At 44.4% G+C, this 18,424-nt stretch overlaps 1 protein-coding gene across 1 annotated transcript in view; it reads left to right on the top strand.

Annotated features, from left to right (window-relative positions):
* The window catches only part of Tgfbr3 (transforming growth factor, beta receptor III), a 72,477-nt gene that overhangs the window by 16,938 nt on the left and 37,115 nt on the right, over positions 1-18,424 (top strand). Inside the window, exons 3-6 of the mRNA XM_013018232.1 lie at positions 3,930-4,113; positions 8,066-8,234; positions 10,834-10,981; positions 16,665-16,854. Of these exons, the coding sequence (XP_012873686.1) occupies positions 3,930-4,113; positions 8,066-8,234; positions 10,834-10,981; positions 16,665-16,854 (691 nt within the window). The remainder of the gene's footprint in view (positions 1-3,929; positions 4,114-8,065; positions 8,235-10,833; positions 10,982-16,664; positions 16,855-18,424) is intronic.

Raw genomic sequence — 18,424 nt, 5'->3', positions numbered from 1 at the left:
GGGCAGAGCAGGGCAGGGGCGCTGGGGCAGGTGGGGGCAGGGGCTCAGTGTTGCCGGGGTGTCACTTTTTGATTACCTCGGGCCATACTCTGAAGTCACTCTTCATTTCTTCTCATGTACGCTATCTTTTATCTTATGCTATCTGTTTTCCTGTCTCTGGAGTTCCCAAAATGGGATATGTTCTTCCTTTTGCTCTTCAAAAAACAAATTGTACTATTTCTATAACATATTTGCATCTATAACGTCAGTGAGGACGCAAGCAATAGAACAGTGCAGATCCTTGTCACTCCCCAGGCCCTGTGCTGTCAGTGGGGCAAAGGCCTCTGCCAGCTGTAGGTTGTGTTTTCTTCCAGTGACAGGTTTAATAAAAAAACTTAAAAAACCCTCTTCCCTTCCCTTCCCTTCCCTTCTCCCTTCTCCCTTCTTCCCTTCCCTTCCCTTCCCTTCCCTTCCCTTCCCTTCTCCCTTCTCCCTTCTCCCTTCTCCCTTCTCCCTTTCTTCCCCTCTTCTCCTCTCCCCTCCCCTTCCCTTTTCCCTTTTCTCTTTTCTCTTTTATTCTTCCCTTCCTTTCCCTCCCCTCTGCTCCCCTCCCTTTCCTTCCCCTCCCTTCCCCTCCCATCCCTTCCTTTCTGGTTTTGGGTATAACCAGCCTGGAGACACTTCATGGTGCCTAATGCACAGTTGGTGGGCAATTGCTTTTGGGATGGTTGCTTTTGTGATCACTTCATTTGTGATTAGCTTTGGCCTTTCCAAAGCAGTGCAGAACAGAAAGGACTTCTCATTCATGAGAAAATAAACAGCCTGATGGGTGTTTAGGAAAGGCTGATGATATGGGAAATCATCACTGGAAGCCTGCAGAGGCCCCCCGAGTGGCAGTAATAGCTGTTTTACATGGTCATCTCTGCCACCCCCTCCTTGGTGTGAGCTGCTAGAGTACAGGATACGATTTCTTAGGCTCTATGCTGGGGGCATGTTGGGGATCCGTTATGGCTGGAGCTGCCCTGTGCAATGTAGGATGTCTGTATGGCCACAACTCTGGCCTCCATAGATGGTGGTAGCTCCTCCCCCTCTTGCTTATTACAATAAGAAATATTTCCTTGCATGGTGCTGGTGGCTCATGCTTATAATCCTAGCTACTCAGGAGGCTGAGATCTGAGGATCACGGTTCAAAGCCAGCCCGGGCAGGAAAGTCCCTGAGACTCTTTGTCTCTACTAATCTATCAGAAGGGTTGGAAGTGGAGCTGTGGCTCAAGTGGTAGAGTGCTATAAGCAACAAGCTCAGGGACAGTGTCTAGGCCCTGAGTTTGAGCCCCAGAACACACACACACACACACACACACACACACACACGCAAGAAAGCTTTCTGACTGACATTGTCAAATGTCTCCTAGGGGGACAGAATTGCCTCTGGTCAAGAACCATTGGGGTAGAGTCAGCTGTAAGGTGTGCCCATACCAGGCCTGTACTAAATCAATGCCTGTCTCACCAGGGACTCTCTCAGTGCTCAGTAAGACAGCCACTCTTAAACATGGCCAAACACTGGAATCACTCCCAAGAGAATGCTCATATTTGAATGCCTGCACCTTATCATAATGGTTTTTACTGGTCAGAGATGTGGCCTTGGCTATCAGGAGATTTAGAAGCTCTTCTTTAGAAGCTCTTTAGCCAAGATAGAAACCATAGTGATAGTAGATCATGGAATTCATTCAGTAGAGGAATTCATTTTCCCACACTTAACAATACCTAGATTGAACATGGTGGTACTCATCCATAATTTCAGCACTCAGGAGGCTGAGAAAGGAAGATCATGAATTAGAGGCCAGCCTGAATTCTGTAGTGTCCGTCTCATAAAGCAAACAAAATATGTATGCATAATTGAACAGAAGATATGAATTCCCAGCTCGGTAGTTTGGTAAGTTCCAGCTTGAATGCAAGGTCAGGTTGAAAATATTGCTGGAATTGATAGAACCATCAGTAAAATCCCTGCCCTCCACTTGCATTGTCCTCTGGTTGCTTCTGATCCTTTGAGAAGCGATTTGCTTTTTGGTGATGGCTGGATAGTAATGTGAAGTTTAATGCAACATCTTTCAAGTTCTGTGCCTTGGGAACCTTCTTGGAGTTTTCCCCTTTGATGTTGATAAAAATCTGTTATTTCCTAAATACTAGCCAATGGCATGCATATTTTTACCAGCAACTAAGTTTGATTATAGTAGAGCAACAAGGTGACTTTCCTCCTTGGTGTGTGTTAATTATTTGTGTACCAAGCTGAGGTAAGTTGGTGATGGTCTGATAGATCCAGTAGAAACGTGGCACGTGCACAGATCATCCTGCGCGGTTCATTAGGATCAGCTGACGCGTGACGTCATCCCCTGGGGGAACTGGGGAGTCTTACCGCGTGAGCTGTCCTACACACTCATCTCACTGTGATGAAGCTTGAGGAGTGTCATAGAAGGTGGTCAACATTTTTGCCCATTCCCTTCATCTCAGTGCTCCAAAGAACATAAACCAAAAGGACTCTGACTGTGCCCCTGTTGTGCTGAATCCATCAGCAGGTGTAGCAGTGAAGTCCGGAAGTCGTGTTTGGTTGATTGCAGAACATTAGTATCTCTTGCTCCCATCATGAACGCACTTGCCAACGCTTTCCACTTGACTCAAGATATATTATAGCTAGGGCTGGGAAGGTGGCTCAGTGGTAGAGCGCTTGCCTTGCATACATGAGGCCCTGGGTTTGACTCCTCAGCATCACATAAGCAAAAAGAAAAAAACCGGAAGTGGCACTGTGGCTCAAGTGGTAGAGCGCTAGCCTTGAGCTGAAGAGCTGAGGGACAGCGCCCAGGCCCAGAGTTCAGGTCCCACGACTGGACCCCCCCCCAAAAAAAAGATATAGTTAATTGATTCCTGGTATTCACAGAAGTACCAAACCTACCAAGATTGGATGGATCCAGTCTCTCTCCCCATCCCTAGCCCTAGGTACCAAAATCCATAGATGCTTAAGTCTCTTATATAATATTTGCATAAAGCTATATACATCTTCCTGTATATTTGAAATCATCTCATCTCTAGATTATGTGTTTGGGGGGAGGTGGGGTTAAACTCAGGGCCTGGGTGCTGTCTCTTAGCTTTTTCTCTCAAGGCCAGTGCTCCACCACTTCAGTCATACATATACATCCATGTCCAGCTTTTTGATGATTAAAAATTCTCATAGACTTTTCCTGCCTAGGCTGGCTTCAAACCTGGAATGTCAGATCTCATCTTCCTGAGTAGTTAGTGTTATAGGAATAAGCCACTGGTGCCCAGTTTTTAGATCATGTTAAATATCTAGTACAGGGTAAAAGCCACGTAAATGATGTGGCATGGTGTTGTTTGGAGACTGATGAGAAGGGAAAGGAGGTGTGTACATGATCAGAATAGGTGCAGTGTTTTTCCCACATAGCTCTGATTTGTAGTGGGTTGAACCCACAGATGCAACATCAACATAGATGGAAGACCAATAGTTCTTGAACAGTCAGCCTTTAATGTCAGTATATGGAAAATAGCAGTGGTGTTTCTGATTATTTGCAAATTGGTACCGGGCTTTGATGTTAAGTCCCTGTACTTCCTCAGCGGAGGCGTTACCACTTGAGCCATGCCTCTAGCCCTGCTTTTTATTTTTATTCTGGTCTCATGGACTTTTCTGTATAGGCCATTTTCAAACAGCAGTCCTCTTGATCTCAGCCTCTTGAATAGCTAAGATACAGGTGAGAGTTACGCAGCTAGGATTGGTGCTTGAATTGTGCTTTGGAAAACTCATCATCTGCCTGTATGGCAGTGGGAAGAGGCAGGTGAAGTATTGCTGAAGGCCTGGTCGTATTGGTCTGGTAAGTGCTTTCTGTAATTAGGACTCTACTCCCGGTGGTTCTGTAGTGACTATGCAGTTATGTCTCCCCCAGGTGTCCGAGGGTTCTGTGGTCCAGTTTTCATCAGCAAACTTCTCCTTGACGGCAGAGACAGAAGAAAGGAACTTCCCCTATGACAACGAACACCTGCTAACCTGGGCGCGGAAGGAGTACGGGGCTGTCACTTCCTTCACCGAGCTCAAAGTCGCAAGAAACATTTATATTAAAGTGGGGGAAGGTAAATTTTCAGTGCATTCAGTTAATGACTGATTTATGATGGTCAGTTGTTTACTTTTCTGAGACCAGGTAGTTAGAGCAAGGAATCATAGGGTTCTAGAATGTTGGAGCTGACAGAGATGGGGAGATGGGGTGGGGAGATGCCCCTCACATCTCCCTCCTCCTTCCTGTTTCCTTCTTCAGGAACGGGCCTGGCAGTGACCCCGTGAGAGATAGGGAGTCATGTGGGCCAGGAACAGGGAGGTCGTTGGGAGCTTGGAAGTCAGAAGAAGTCAGGGCAGGGTGAGCAGCAAGGCACGTGGGAATGACAGTGATTACGGGTACATTGAGGGAGGAGTTGGTAGGACTCAAGTGTGGGGAAGGCTTTTTCTTTTTCTTTTTTTTGGGTCCGGTCGTGGGGCCTGAACTCTGGGCCTGGGCACTGTCCCTCAGCTCTTCAGCTCAAGGCTAGCGCTCTGCCACTTGAGCCACAGCACCACTTCCGGCTTTTTTTTTTTTTTTGTATATGTGGTGCTGAGGAATCGAACCCAGGGCCTCAGGCATGCAAGGCAAGCACTCTACCACTGAGCCACCTTCCCAGCCCGGCTTTTTCTTACTATGATTCTGCAGACATTGAAAGCCACTGTTTATAATGTGGAGTTACTAGTTAAATTTCAAACTCTAGCAGATTTCTGTGTGTGTTGGTTGTAGGTGTTGTCCCTAAGCCTCTTTGTGCTCAAGACCAGTGCTCTGTCACTTGAGCCATAGTGGCACTTCTGGCTCTCTCTGAGTAGTTTATTAGAGATAAGTCTCACAGGCTTTCCTGCCTGGGTTGGCTTCAATCCACCTTCCTCAGTAGGTAGGATGACAGGCGTGAGCCACCAACTTTTTTCATTTTTATTTGTTTATTTTGGTGCCAATACTGGGGCTTGATACTCAGGGCCTCAAGTTTTCATTTTGACTTTTTTACTCATGGCTGGTGTTCTACCTACCATTTGAGCCATACATCCTCCACCTCTGGCTGTTGGCTGGTTTATTGGAGATGAGAGTCTCCATAGACTTTTTTTGCCTGGGCCGGCTTCGAACTAGGATCCTCAGATTTCAGCCTTCTAAGTAGCTTGAATTGTAGTGTGAGCCACCAGTTCCCAGCTACAAATACATTTTCACTACTAGTGCCTATTATAAGGAGCGGTTGTTGGAAAAAAGGCCTTGCTAAGAGATTGCCCATTTTGCTTTCCTTGTCCTACAGAGAGATACACCTAATGTAAGCCTTTCGACCATACTCTGCATGTCTGAATCAGAATTCTAGTAGCACAAAGGAATATCCAGTAGTTCTTGGGATTAGAGTAAGAATATTTGGGATAGCAACATTTGGAAGATCGGGCCCCCATTCCCTTTGCAGTTTGTATGTTTCTCTGCACAACAGTCACCTGCCCAGTAAAAAAGGGGTTAAGTCACTTAAGTGGTTGAGCTCCCACTGGGTACAGGAAAGGAACTTAAAAGACTTGGTGTCCAGTCTAGTGAAAATTAAGTAACTCCTTGATCTCACAGCTATGAAGCCTCTGAAACTTGACTGCCATTAGTTGGCTGTAAGCCACTGGCCCACACCATGGGGAAAACAAATTGGGGAAAGCAAGGCAGACTCCCCAGGTAGGTGGGTGGACCACAGGTGATGCTGTGCATTGATCTTCACATTGGGTCCAACTCCGCTGAATCTGCTTTATTCACTGACCTCCTAGAATCTGTGTGTCTTCTTTATCTGGGGGCCCAGACCTTGAACTTCCTCTTGCTCAAACCCCAATGGTTCCCCAAGTGTGGTTTCAGTGTCACCTGAGCGTGTGTTAGAGATGTCATGCCGTGTGCTCACCCCAGACCCTCTGAGTGGGAAACTCAAGGATGGGGTCAGCAGTAGGTGTCTTTGTGTGCCCTGCTGGTGATTAGGGGGCACACACCTGCTTGAGAATGGCTTGAGCCTGGCTAGGTAGAGTGGAAAACTGGGGAATGTCAGTTCTACCCCCTGGTTTCCAGAACTGTGGGCCTTGTGGCATTACCACCAGAGCCTACGTCGAGAGCCCAGGAAAATGGGACATTTGATATTCCCTCCCCAGCTCATTCCTGCTCTCAGGAGTATTTCCTTTAGGCTCCTTTGTCAATCTTTTCCTACAATGCCAATCTATCATGTGACTCTACTCCATCCCAGCCTACCAGCTTGCTAGGTTTCTACCCAGGGGTCTCCTTTTGTAGTTTTCTTTCTACTTGGCACTTGGTATAAGTTTTTGTTTTGGTTGTTAGGGATTGAACCCAAGGTCTTCTGAGTGCTACACAAGTGGTCCACCACTGACCAACATCCTTAGCCATACTCACCCCTTTTAAGAAAGATTCTCACTCTGTAGACTGACTTCAAACTTGAGATCTTCTTGCTTCTGCCGTGCAGTTGCTGGGGTTACAGGTATGCTCTATCATACTTGGCCTTGGTGTAAATTGTATCAAGTGTAGAGAAAATTCATTCTTGGAACAAAAGAAACGTGATCAGCTTATACAACTCAGTGACAGTGACATCTTGGCTAGAGTCCTTAATAATAGCAACATTTGAACCATTAACCCTTTCCTAGTGGCTCACCAGTATGGACGAATTCTGTAGTATTTGCCTCAAATCACGACTTTTCATTTGCAAGTCCAGGAAACCTATTTAACCATGAGCCTGTTACACGGCACCTACACGCCAGGCACACCTGGGTTGGGAGTACAGGCCCTGATCCCAGGGGGATTCTGGTCTCTCAGTTTCTCTGGCCCATGCGCCTGTCTCCTGGTTTTCCATTAAATCTCAGCTCTGCCGTCCCAATATCATTTTTCCATCTTGTGACCTGGGGGAGGCATCACAGGGCTGCAGCTGTGGGGTAGGCAGGCCTCGTCTGTACATCTGGTAACAGCTTCAGCAGATGTGGAGGAAGCAAGCCATGAAGTCCTGGCCCATGTTCTTGGTGAGGGCTTTTTTTTTTTTTTTGGAAAGGATGTAGAGTGCAGAGCCTGCTAGAACTCAGAGCCTCTCTCTGGTGAGCCTGCTAACAAGAACCTCAGAAGTGCTCTGTTCCAAGATGGCTCCCGGGCTGCCTTGGTGGTTGCAGCCATGTTACCCCAAAGTGGGCTGCAGACTTCACCAAAGGGAGATTGCACAAGCTGATCCCTTACTCTCCATTAAAACCTGCACGTAGATGTGAGCCTCCACATTCCATCCTTATGCATGAACACGGCAGAAACGTGTTTCATTCAAGTGACAGGACTCTGATTAATTGCCTCTCATGCTACACCTAGGACTTCCTTGACGCTGGTCCCAGGTGCCACACTGCCAGCACTTGCTTTCCAGCGCTGTTTAAATATTTAAGATGGAGAGAGAGCCCATCACGTGGGGTGCCTGTGTGAGTGGTGTGTGTCGTTGGGGGAGCGCCTTCAGATTCCCAGGACGGGCTTCACTTCCCTGTGTGGAAGGGAACAGCCCTCAGCGTTTTATGATGTTCGTAAAACAGAACAGAGAGCCCTAGAGATATTAGTTGTCTGGATCAAGACTATGAAATCAAGTGGAAGTCTGTCTGCTCTCTCCCTGTTTCCCTCAGATCACTCTTCAAGATATATAAATATTCTCGGGGAGGAGAGCTAGGCACTGGTAGCTCACACCTGTACTCCTGGCTACCGAGGAGGCTGAGATCTGAGGATTGCAGTTCAAAGCTAGCCTGGGCAAAAATGTCTATGATACTCTTATCTCCAATTAACCAAAAGCACCAGAAGTGGCTCAAGTGGTAGACCACTGGAAAGATGCTAATGCTACGTGTGTGGACCAGAGAGGTGACTGAAATGGTGACTACAAAGGAGGAAGATAGTTGGGGATAGGACTAATCATGGACTCCGTGTGTTGCTGTGTATGTGATTACAACTAGCTCAGTGGTTTGACCTCACACCCTGTGCTTGCTTCCTTTCAGATCAAGTGTTTCCTCCCACGTGCAACATAGGGAAGAATTTTCTCTCACTCAACTACCTGGCTGAATATCTCCAGCCCAAAGCAGCCGAGGGATGTGTGATGTCTGGCCAGCCCCAGGATACAGAAGTGCACATCATCGAGTTAATCACTCCCAACTCCAACCCTTACAGGTGAGACATCACATGTGGGAGTGTTTCCTGATCTGAGAAGAGATGACACAGAGGTCTTTCCAGACTTCAGTGGGGGAGAGGTCTGCCCCTCCCGCACTTGCAGGAAGAAAGGGGGGCGGTGCCAAGGAGGAGGAAGAATCCATGCTGAAGTCTTATCTGCATCAGTCTTTAGATACCATGTCTTTCTGAAGATCTCATCTGTTCCAAAGTTAGTATTTGTTGCAGGAAGCGGTCACAATTCCTATTGAGACTATGACAGTGTATGACTTACTACACTTATCCTCATCTTGGAGCAATTCTCTTTAATAAAGTTCTGTTTATAGTGTTCTCAGAACAGTTACATACTTAGAACTGTTTCCTTTAAAGATGTGTGTGTGTGTGGTATGTGTTGAGGAATGGCTCTTTGTGATGATATACCAATGAGCCAACAGATAGAATTTGTCTCTTTTTATGTGTGTGTTTTTGTTTTCTCTCTCAGCTTCCTGCCCCAGGAAGTTTACCTTTCCTATTAAGATTAATTACAAACTTTTTTAAAAGAAGAAAGAGAAAGAGCTGGGTATGGCGGCTCAAGCCTGTCATCCTAGCTACTCAGGAGGCTCAGATCTGAGGATTGTGGTTAAAAGCCAGCAAAGACAGAAAAGTCCCCTGAGACTCTTAACTCCAGTTAACTACTCAAAATTCAGAAGTGATGCTGTAGCTTAAGTGGTAGAGTGCTAGCCTTGAGCACAAAGAGGCTCAGGGATAGCACCTAGGAAATGAGTTCAAGCCCCGCAAAAAAAATAAAAAAAAATGGGAGACCTCATCTTAACAAGAAGAAGTAGCTATGGCATGGTACACACTTGTCATCCCTGGTTAAATAAGGACGTATAAATAGTTTCACAATTCAGGTTGACCTAGGCAAAAAGCAAGACCCTATTCCAAAAGAAATATAATCAGAGAAAACAGCAAATATAGCTGAAGCATTAGAGCATCTGCCCAGCAAGCAGAAAGCCCTGAATTCAAATTCCAGTGCCACCAAAAAAGAAAAGGTGTAAGCGGGGTGGGGTTTTACAGGAAGCTGATTCTCAGACCTGAACCTCTATGTTGTGTGGACTAGTGACTTAAAATTTAAACATTTTATTGTAGAGGGATTTCAAAGTTCAAATAATAATCCAGTTTCAATTGCAAAACTGAATACATTGCAATCGTTTGTGGTAAGATTCCATTCTTGGGGGGGGGAAGAGGGGAGAAGGAGAAGGGTTGGGATTGGGGGAAGGGGGGAGGCTGGGAAGGGATGTGAAGGGTAAACCAAAGGAGGAGGCTGCAATGCTTGATAAGAAATGTACGCATTATCCTGCCCATGTAATTGTAACCCCTCTGTACAGTATGTTCACAAATAAAATAAAATAAAATAAAAAAAGATTCCATTCTGTTTTCCCTGAAGAATTTTGTGGAAAATTTAAAAGTAATGGCACTAGAAGCTGGGATACTGTGTCAGCCACCCGTGTCATCTGAGTCCACACTTGGCTGCAGCTTTACACGTGTGTAAAAATAGTGTATAAAACCAACACATCAATACAGACACTCCCTTAAGCTCAGAATGACAGAGAGATTATCGTTTAGTTATTTTTTAAATTCTCCTTTATATTGAATTCTTAGAAGTTCGGGTTTCATCAGTTTTCTAGCAATCACTTAGTGGACCATCTGTTTTCTTTATTTTAATAACTATATATCCAGGAGTTTTGGAACATAAATGAAGAGAAGGTTGTATAACCATTGTTAATGGTTTAAGCAAACTTTACACAAGTCAAGAAATCCCCAGCCCTTTGCCTTTTATTTTATTCTGAAATTTCCTCATAGGTTTTTATCACCCTGCCCCTTCCCCTCTTCTCTGCTGCCAGCTGCCCCCTTACTAAACTGCTTCCTGCTTCTGGTTTTGAAGGACTTTGAGCATATAGCACATTTGAAAGTTACACTTTGAAAGTGCTGAAGGTTGGAAAAAAATAATTCCATTGCAAAATCAAATTGCTGCTAGGCACCCATGACTCGTACCTGTAATTCTAGCTCCTGAGGAGGCTGAGATCTGAGAATCACCTGGGCAGGAAAGTACAGGAGGCTCGTTATCTTCAGTTAACCAACCAAAATCTGGAAGTGGAGCTGTGGCTCAAGTGGTAGAACACAAGTGTGGAATGAAAAAGCAAAGGGACAGCACCTAGGCCCTGAGTTCAAGAGGCCCCAGTACCTGAGTTCAGGTCTCAGTACTAGCATGCACTCACACACTCATACAAATTAATTAATTAATTAATTAATTAAAAAAACCAAAATCTAGTTTGTGCAGGTCTACATCCTACAGTAACTCCTTTGAGTAATCACCTTAGGTCCTGCCCTTCCCACCCCCAAAAGAGAAAAACTGGAATAGCTAATTATCAGCAGGCCTGTTATGTAAAACTGTTTTGTTATGTGTGCAATAACAATCTGTTTTGCACATGTCATTTGCCTGGGATCCACTCCAGCTTTTTAATCAACTGGCCAGACACTAGAAACACGAAGACTTGGAAGAAGGAAGAGTTACAACTTTCTGGCATTTGGGCCCAACTTTGCCTTTGTTTTCCATTCGCAGCGCTTTCCAGGTGGATATAATCATCGACATCAGACCTGCTCGGGAGAACCCCGAGGTGCTCAGAAACCTCATCCTGATCCTGAAGTGCCAGAAGTCTGTCAACTGGGTCATCAAATCCTTTGACGTGAAAGGCAATCTGAAAGTGATGGTAAGTTGGCCGGACGTTTCTTCGTGTTGATAAGCGGCAATACCTTCACCTGCGCTTCTAGGTGTTAGAGTTGTAAACAGGTTCTGTCTCTTTGGATGTTCAAAGTTCCCTTGGTTACTTTGCATTTTGTAAAAAAAAAAAAAAAAAAAAAAGGTCATCCTTCAGCTTCTGCAGTGTGTGAGGCTGGTTAGCATGTGGCCTTTGGGAACAAGACAGACCTGGGTTTGAGTCCTGGCTTTTCTGTTTACAAATTGTGCCTGTGGAAAAACCTCTTAAGCTTGCTGTGCCTAGCTTGTGAGATCCCTGAAATGTATTAGCAGAAGTCAGACAAAGGACCAGTTGAACCTTCCTTCCCTAAATGTCTTGTGTGGGACTCAGTGTACTGCCGGATGTCTGATTCGCCTTTGGGGTTAGCACTTAGAGAAGATGTGGGAAATTAGGCTGATTGTCAGGTCATGCCATATTCTTTTCCTTTGGAGTTAACGGTGTGGACTTGGCATGTAGTTTCCAGGGCAAAACATTAACAGAAGAACCAAGTAATTATGGCTGTATATCACATCTCCCTCAAAGCATTCGATTTCATGATGATCAGGCCTTTATGGACTGGTTGGCGTGATAAGAAACAGCAGCTGAGTTTCCTGAAAATGGTGAAATAAATCCTATCTCGGGTATATTTAGGATTCAGTGAATTAGATGGAAAGTTGAAGAAAACTCCTTCTTGCCATTTCCCACCCTGAGATACAGTCTCACTAGGCAGCTCAGGTTGGCCTTGAATTTGTGATCTCGTTCTCCACTTCTTTCATGCTGGGATTACAGGAATGTGCCAGCATACTGGATGCATTGTCTTTGAAAAAAAGGACCAGTTTCCACACCTGTACCAATTCTGCATTTTGGAAAAGGGCTGCGTTTGGTTTTGGCATTCATGCATGCATAGCAGCTTCCATGAGATCCCACAGTGAATGACACCACGGACTCCCTGGGCAGAGGCAGGTAAAGCCAGGGGTCCACATACCTTCATTTTACAGTAATCATTTCTTAAACTCTGAGAGGGCCCCAGTAACCCATCAGGTGCAATGGCAATCCATTCACTTGGTGTCAAGCACAAAGCCCGGGCCATGATTTCTCTGAAGTCACAGAGAGTTTTGATTGTCTTGGCCAGCAGGGTCTGAGGGGTGTTGGTAGCCCAGGGTGTCTGCTGCTTTTGCTGCCTGGCATACCAACCAGATGTTTTTAATTTCAGAATAACAAAAACAGGAAAGGGAATCATGCTTTGTAAAAGCAAAAAACAACAACAAAATAAAACAAAAAAAAACCCCAAAACCAACACACACACACACACACACACACACACACACACACACACACACGGTACATTTTTGTTCCCAGCTGGAGTTCTTGTGTAAATACGCTTGCTTTCGGCCCTGACTCTTCAGTGGCTCTCCCTCTCCTGAGTCTATGTGCCTGGGCCCTGACCATCCTGGAGTTCACGTTGAATGTTCCTGTCTCTCACATGAATCAAAGAGGCGAGCAGTGGGATAGCTCATCCCAAACAACATCTGTTTATATTCTCTTTGGCTGTACTTCTGTTCCAGGCCAATTTTGGACAATGCCTGACAACATTACTAAACAATTAGGTAATGGTTTCTGATGTTCTTTTCAATCCTCCCAATCAGTTTCATGCTTTTGTGATTTCCAAACCTTCAGTCTCAGGGATGTGAATTCTAACCTCGCTGCAGGGGAAAGGTACCCACTCAGACAAAGGCTTACATGGCTGCTTAGAGAGGTGATTTATTGAGAACTTGCTTCTAGCATTTCCCATAGAGACAGCATGGCAGAATGGAAAGAATCCTGGCTTTGGACCAGATGGGGCTGGATTCTAGTCCCATCCCTGAGTGTCATTACTTCCAGTAACGAGTGGACCTTTGCTGTGGTCTACTCCACGTTCACTCACTTATTCATTCGACAGCATGTTAAAGGACTCCAGGAGTAGGGCAGTGAGTCCTGTGCTTTACTAACGTACTAAAAGGAGTCATCTTCCGAAAGTATTGTCTTTAACAGTGACGTCTGGGAGCATCACCCAGTGGTAGAGTACTTGCCTAACATGTAAGAGACCCTGGCTTCCGTGCCCACAAACAAACCAAGAGGATGTTTATGGGAACAAGGGGAGCATGGCTTTAAACAAGGTGGAAGCAAAAAAAAAAATGTCCACTAAAGAAATGGTAAGGGGCATGAGACAGACTTCAATAAGAGTGTCACTAAGAATGAGTGGCTTTGCTGACTTTATTGGTGACACACCGTGGGCAGAATGCACCTTCCTTGTGGCAGAATGGTTCACAAATGGGATCAGGAATGGCCACATCGCCATGACCAGCTCTGGCTCTTAGGTTCCTTGTGGATGAGATATGATCATTTCTAGAGCAGGATAAATCCCCAGAGCATTTAAAGAGCTTATTAAAAGTTTTTTTTTAATTTGGTTTGCTGTGGTATTAGGAATTTCAGTTGGTGATGGCCAACTTATTCTTGGAAAATATAACATCATTTCTGATGCAAATCTGGGAGCAGAAGGGGAGACACTTAGTCTGCCTCACGATCTTTCTTGGAGTTGTGGCTGGGGATTTTTAGGACCCCAAAAATAGCCTGGGGTCTTAAAGAAATACAGGGTGAGGGTTTTGCAGATAGTGGGAGCCAGCTTGCCTGCCATTATCCCAGGCCTTGCTGCCTTTCCCCTCCCTAGATACCTGTCTTAGCTTTCTAAATTCCAAGCCATAATTGATATGCACTAGTACTAGCTATCAATGGCAGCTCCTAGATTTCACATGGAAAGCTGTGAACAGATTACTCCATCTTGGCACAACAGGACAGGTGGCAGTTTGCGATGCTAGTTTTGAGGAAATACAGTATTTTCTCAGCTGTCCTGACAACATGAGCAACTAGGGCGGATGAGACCAAGCAGTGTTGTTTAGGCCAAAGTTTCGATTCCAGCCAATCAAAACACACGCTGCCTTGAAGGCTGGAGGAGCTGTGCCTCACAGGACTGCTGTTGGCTGGGTGAGCAAAATGTTCAGCAAATTGATTCCTTCTTTGCATCCTTTGAGTCCGCTTCCCTCCCTCCCTCCCTTCTTCTCTCCCTCCTTCACTTCTGTCTTTTTCTTCCTTTCTCTCTTTTTTCTCTTCCTTTTCCTCTTTCTCTGCCCTCTTCTTCCTGTCCCAATTTTTCTTTCTTTTGAACCCTTTCTTTCCTCTAAGGAGCTTTCTTGGAATCGGAGTAAATGCCAGACCATTCTGCGTCAATGCAAGTGAGTTTGCAAATGGCCGCAGCCCTTGTAGGGCTCCAGCTGGTTGCTGTGTGCAGGGGTTGTGGCCGATTACCCTGTTTGGTTTTCCCTGAGCGAAGCATGTTGAGTAATAGAAAAAGACACCCCAGTGAGCTCCTCTAAGCTTCAAGTGGAAGTGTGTCTCACCTCAGCCAGTCTCCCATAACCTGAGAGGCCAAGACAACTTAGTGCTTGTGAGTCTTTTGTGGTTTTAAAGTGGGAAAGGATTAATACTGAATCATGTTAGGGGCAAATAGAATGGGAACCAAATGAGAAATTTAGGAAAAATGATGCACATATGCAGGAGAAAATCACTGGGCATAGAAATGAAAGCGATTTTTGTATGGCATGAAAATGGCCTAATTGGCAATCTGAAGAGCCTTTCAGCCCTGTTGCAGGAATAGTGAAAATTGTGCCTTCCCAAACTGGCCGCTGGTGGCTCATACCTGCGATCTTAGTTATTCTGGAGGCTGAGATCTGAGGATCACAGTTCTGAGCCAGCCAGAGCAGGAAAATCTATAAGACTCTTATCTCAAATTAACTACCAAAAAGTCAGAAGTGGAGCTGTGACTCGTGGTAGAGAACTAGCCTTCATTTAAAAACTCAGGCTGGGGGCTGGGAAGGTGGCTCAATGGTAGAATGCTTGCCTTGCATGCATAAGGCCCTGGGTTTGATTCCTTAGCACCACATAAGCAGAAAAGGCTAGAAGTGGTGCTGTGGCCCAAGTGATAGATCGCTAGCCTTGAGCTGAAGAGCTGAGGGACAGCACCCAGGCCCAGAGTTCAAGCCGTATGACTGACAAAAACAAAAACAAAAAAAAACTCAGGCCAGGCGCCGGTAGCTCATGCCTGTAATCCTAGCTGCTCAAGAGGCTGAGATTTGAGGATTGTGGTTCAAAGCTAGGCCAGGCAAGAAAGTCTGTGAGACTCTTAACTCCAGTTAACCACCAGAAAACTGGAAGTAGCACTGTTGCTCAAGAGGTAGAGTATATGCCTTGAGCTGAAGAGCTCAGGGACAGAGTGCAGGCCTAGAGTTCAAGCCCCACAACTGACAGAAACAAACGAAAAAACAAACTCAGAGACAAATTCCCAGGCGCTGACTTCAAACCCCAACACCAGCACAAAAACAAAATTGTGTCTTTCCAGGAATCCCTTTACATAATTCAGCTCCCCTTTCTCTCAGACAAGATCCCTGCCACCAGAGTCAGTAGGCAACAGAGACTTTGCCTTCTATGTCTTGGGTATCCAGGCCATTAAAATCCTTCCCTGAAAATATTTCTATTACCTTAGCATAGTAACAGATCACCCAGTGATTTTAATGTCGTCCATTCATTTATTACTAATAATGTCTAATTTCCATTTTTCCATTGTTACTGATAATGTCCTCCTTCCATTTATTAATACTGATAACATTCTCCTTCCATTTATTACTGATCAAATATTGACACTTGGGCAGTAGCCTAACTAGTATAACTTAACATAAACTTAACATAGCCTTAACTAGTATATAACATAGCCTTAACTAATATAAGCAAGACTTAACATAGCCTTAACTAATATAACTTAACATAAAAGGTAAGTGTATTCCACTAATAGATTTGGCAAGTATAAATTCATAATTATAGATGAAATAGAAATATTGGGTGTTTTGCCATGTGGACTTTAGTGGTTTGTAAAGTTGGGCTAGGGTGCACACTAATGTCACTAGATAATAGCAATTGTCACGTGAATCTAAGAATAAAAGGCGTAGAACACAAATATTTATGCCACTGTACCATGTACATGTGTATTTTATGCATGATTCGAATTAAAAATAGGAAGGAAAATTTGGTTGTATTCATCTAGTGTTATGTATTGATGATATAAATATTTTAACTATATGGTAACCGAGTAGGTATATTCAGGCATTATTTTTTATTAATGTAAAGCAATCCAAACGGTGTGGTCAAACAACGTGACTAGATATCTCTTAATCTACTGTGAAGTATTCTCACATCACCCAGCTAACTACTCAGGAGGATCATGGTTTGAAGTCAACCTGTGGGGCAAGAACATCTGTAAGAATTCTTCTCTTGAATTAACCACTTAAAAGTCATAAGTGGAACTGTGGCTCAAGCGATAGAGCACAAGAAATGAGAAAAAGAAGAACGCTAAAGGACAACACCCAGTCCCTGAATTCAAGCCTCACTCAGTACTGGCACCTCTCTCCCACAAAGATTTTCACATTAGTGTTCTTAGCCCAAGGAAAGTAGAGATGGAAGAAAAATAGCCCCTCACATATCATTTAGAATCTATCTTATTTCAGAATTTGGTTATTCAAAGCGCTTTTTACTTTTAGACTCTTACGTGAGTGTTTGCAATTGTCCTTAGGCTCCCAACAGTATTGGCTTTGGGAAAGAGAGCGAACGGTCAATGGCCATGACTAAGTCTATCAGGGCTGACATCCCTTCCACCCAGGAGAACCTGGTCAAGTGGGCGCTGGACAATGGCTTCGGCCCTGTAACCTCGTATACCATGGCTCCAGTGGCTAATAGATTTCATCTTCGGATTGACAACAATGGTAAGTATAAAACTATTGTTGGTGTATAAAAATAATAGCCCTTCAAATGAGGCTTTCCAGTAAGGATCTCACACTTCTACTTAGATGTTACTACATGTCTGTTGTACGTTTTAATAGTAGTTTTGACTATTTTTTAACTACAAGGCATAAAATTATTATTGTGATAGGGTTTGTTGGAGACCTTAGCCTGTCTCTTCAGTAATGTGCAAGAGTTTTGTCCTCATCCCCATTGTGATGATACTGGTTAGCCTGCCTCCTTCTCTCAGAGGCACCAGTGAATGGCTGAGAATACAGAGGAGTGAGGGCTGCAGGAAAGAACTTAGTAATCAGAGGCTGTGCCATATAAGAAAATGGTCTGGGGTCAGATCCTGGGGATTTTTAATGCAGAGGAAGGGCTACTCTGATTTAGGGGAGCAGAATGCAAGAGAGGGACTCAAGTTCTTAGGCAAGAGGCTGGGAGTCAGAGTCTTGTAGCTAATAGGACTCCATTCCCAAGTTCTGGTCCTCAGATCTGTTCCTTACCCCATAGGCCCAGTATTGAGTGTAGTGCTGATAGAATGAAGATTATGGGTACAGGTTCAAGCTCATTATTATTCATTAACTCATTATTATCATTATTATTCATTGTTTGAGGAAATTGCTCAATCACTGAGCTTCAGATTCTTCATCAGTAGTCACATGGAAAATAATAGCATCTACCTTACCAGAACATGTAAAGGTTTTATTCTTTATACATTAAAACCCCTCCCAACTTGGTACAGCTTTTGGATCCATTCAATTGTAACATCCTTTTCAAAAGATTTGTATTAGCTGGGTGCTGGTGGCTCTCATCTGTAATTGTAGCTACTCAGGAGGCTAAAATCTGAGGATCAGGCTGGGAAGGTGGCTCAGTGGTAGAGTGCTTGTCTTGCATGCATGAGACCCTGGGTTCAATTACTCAGCACTGCCTAAGCAGAAAAAGCTGGAAGTGGTGCTGTGGCTCAAATGGTAGAGTGCTAGCCTTGAACTGAAGAGAGGCTCAGAGCTAAGGTCCCACGAGCAGAAAAAAAAAAAAAGTCTGAGGATCACAGTTCCAAGTCAGCCCGGCAGGCAAATCCATGAGACTCTTCAATAAACTACTCAGAAAAAGCTGGAAGTGGTGCTGTGGCTCAAGTGGTAGAGCACTAATCTTGTGTCCAGGCCCAGAATTAAAGCCTCAGGGCTGGCCAAAAATAAAAATAAAAAAATAAATATATATGTATATATATATATACATATATATGTATATATATACAATATTGCAGGAGAGTTCATATCTGCCAGTCATCTTCACATTCAACTTCCACTGAGATGGATCTGATCTTAAGCATACATCGTTGGCCTTAGATAGGTAGATAGGAGGTAGAGAATACTGGGGCCATTATATTATTTTTCTCTAAATTATTCAAACTATAACAAGAACAGTGAATATTACTTGCATGGAAAGGGACAAATAAATATGTGTAAGCAGTATATATATATATATATTTTTTTTTCCCCCTCCTAGGAGCAAGACTGTAAAAGAACAGGGTACCTAGATACTTTCTAGAAT

The sequence above is a fragment of the Dipodomys ordii genome, unplaced genomic scaffold (assembly GCF_000151885.1).
Source record: "Dipodomys ordii isolate 6190 unplaced genomic scaffold, Dord_2.0 Scaffold39, whole genome shotgun sequence".
Classification (NCBI taxonomy): Eukaryota; Metazoa; Chordata; class Mammalia; order Rodentia; family Heteromyidae; genus Dipodomys; species Dipodomys ordii.
This window is presented reverse-complemented; position numbering and strand designations above follow the sequence as displayed.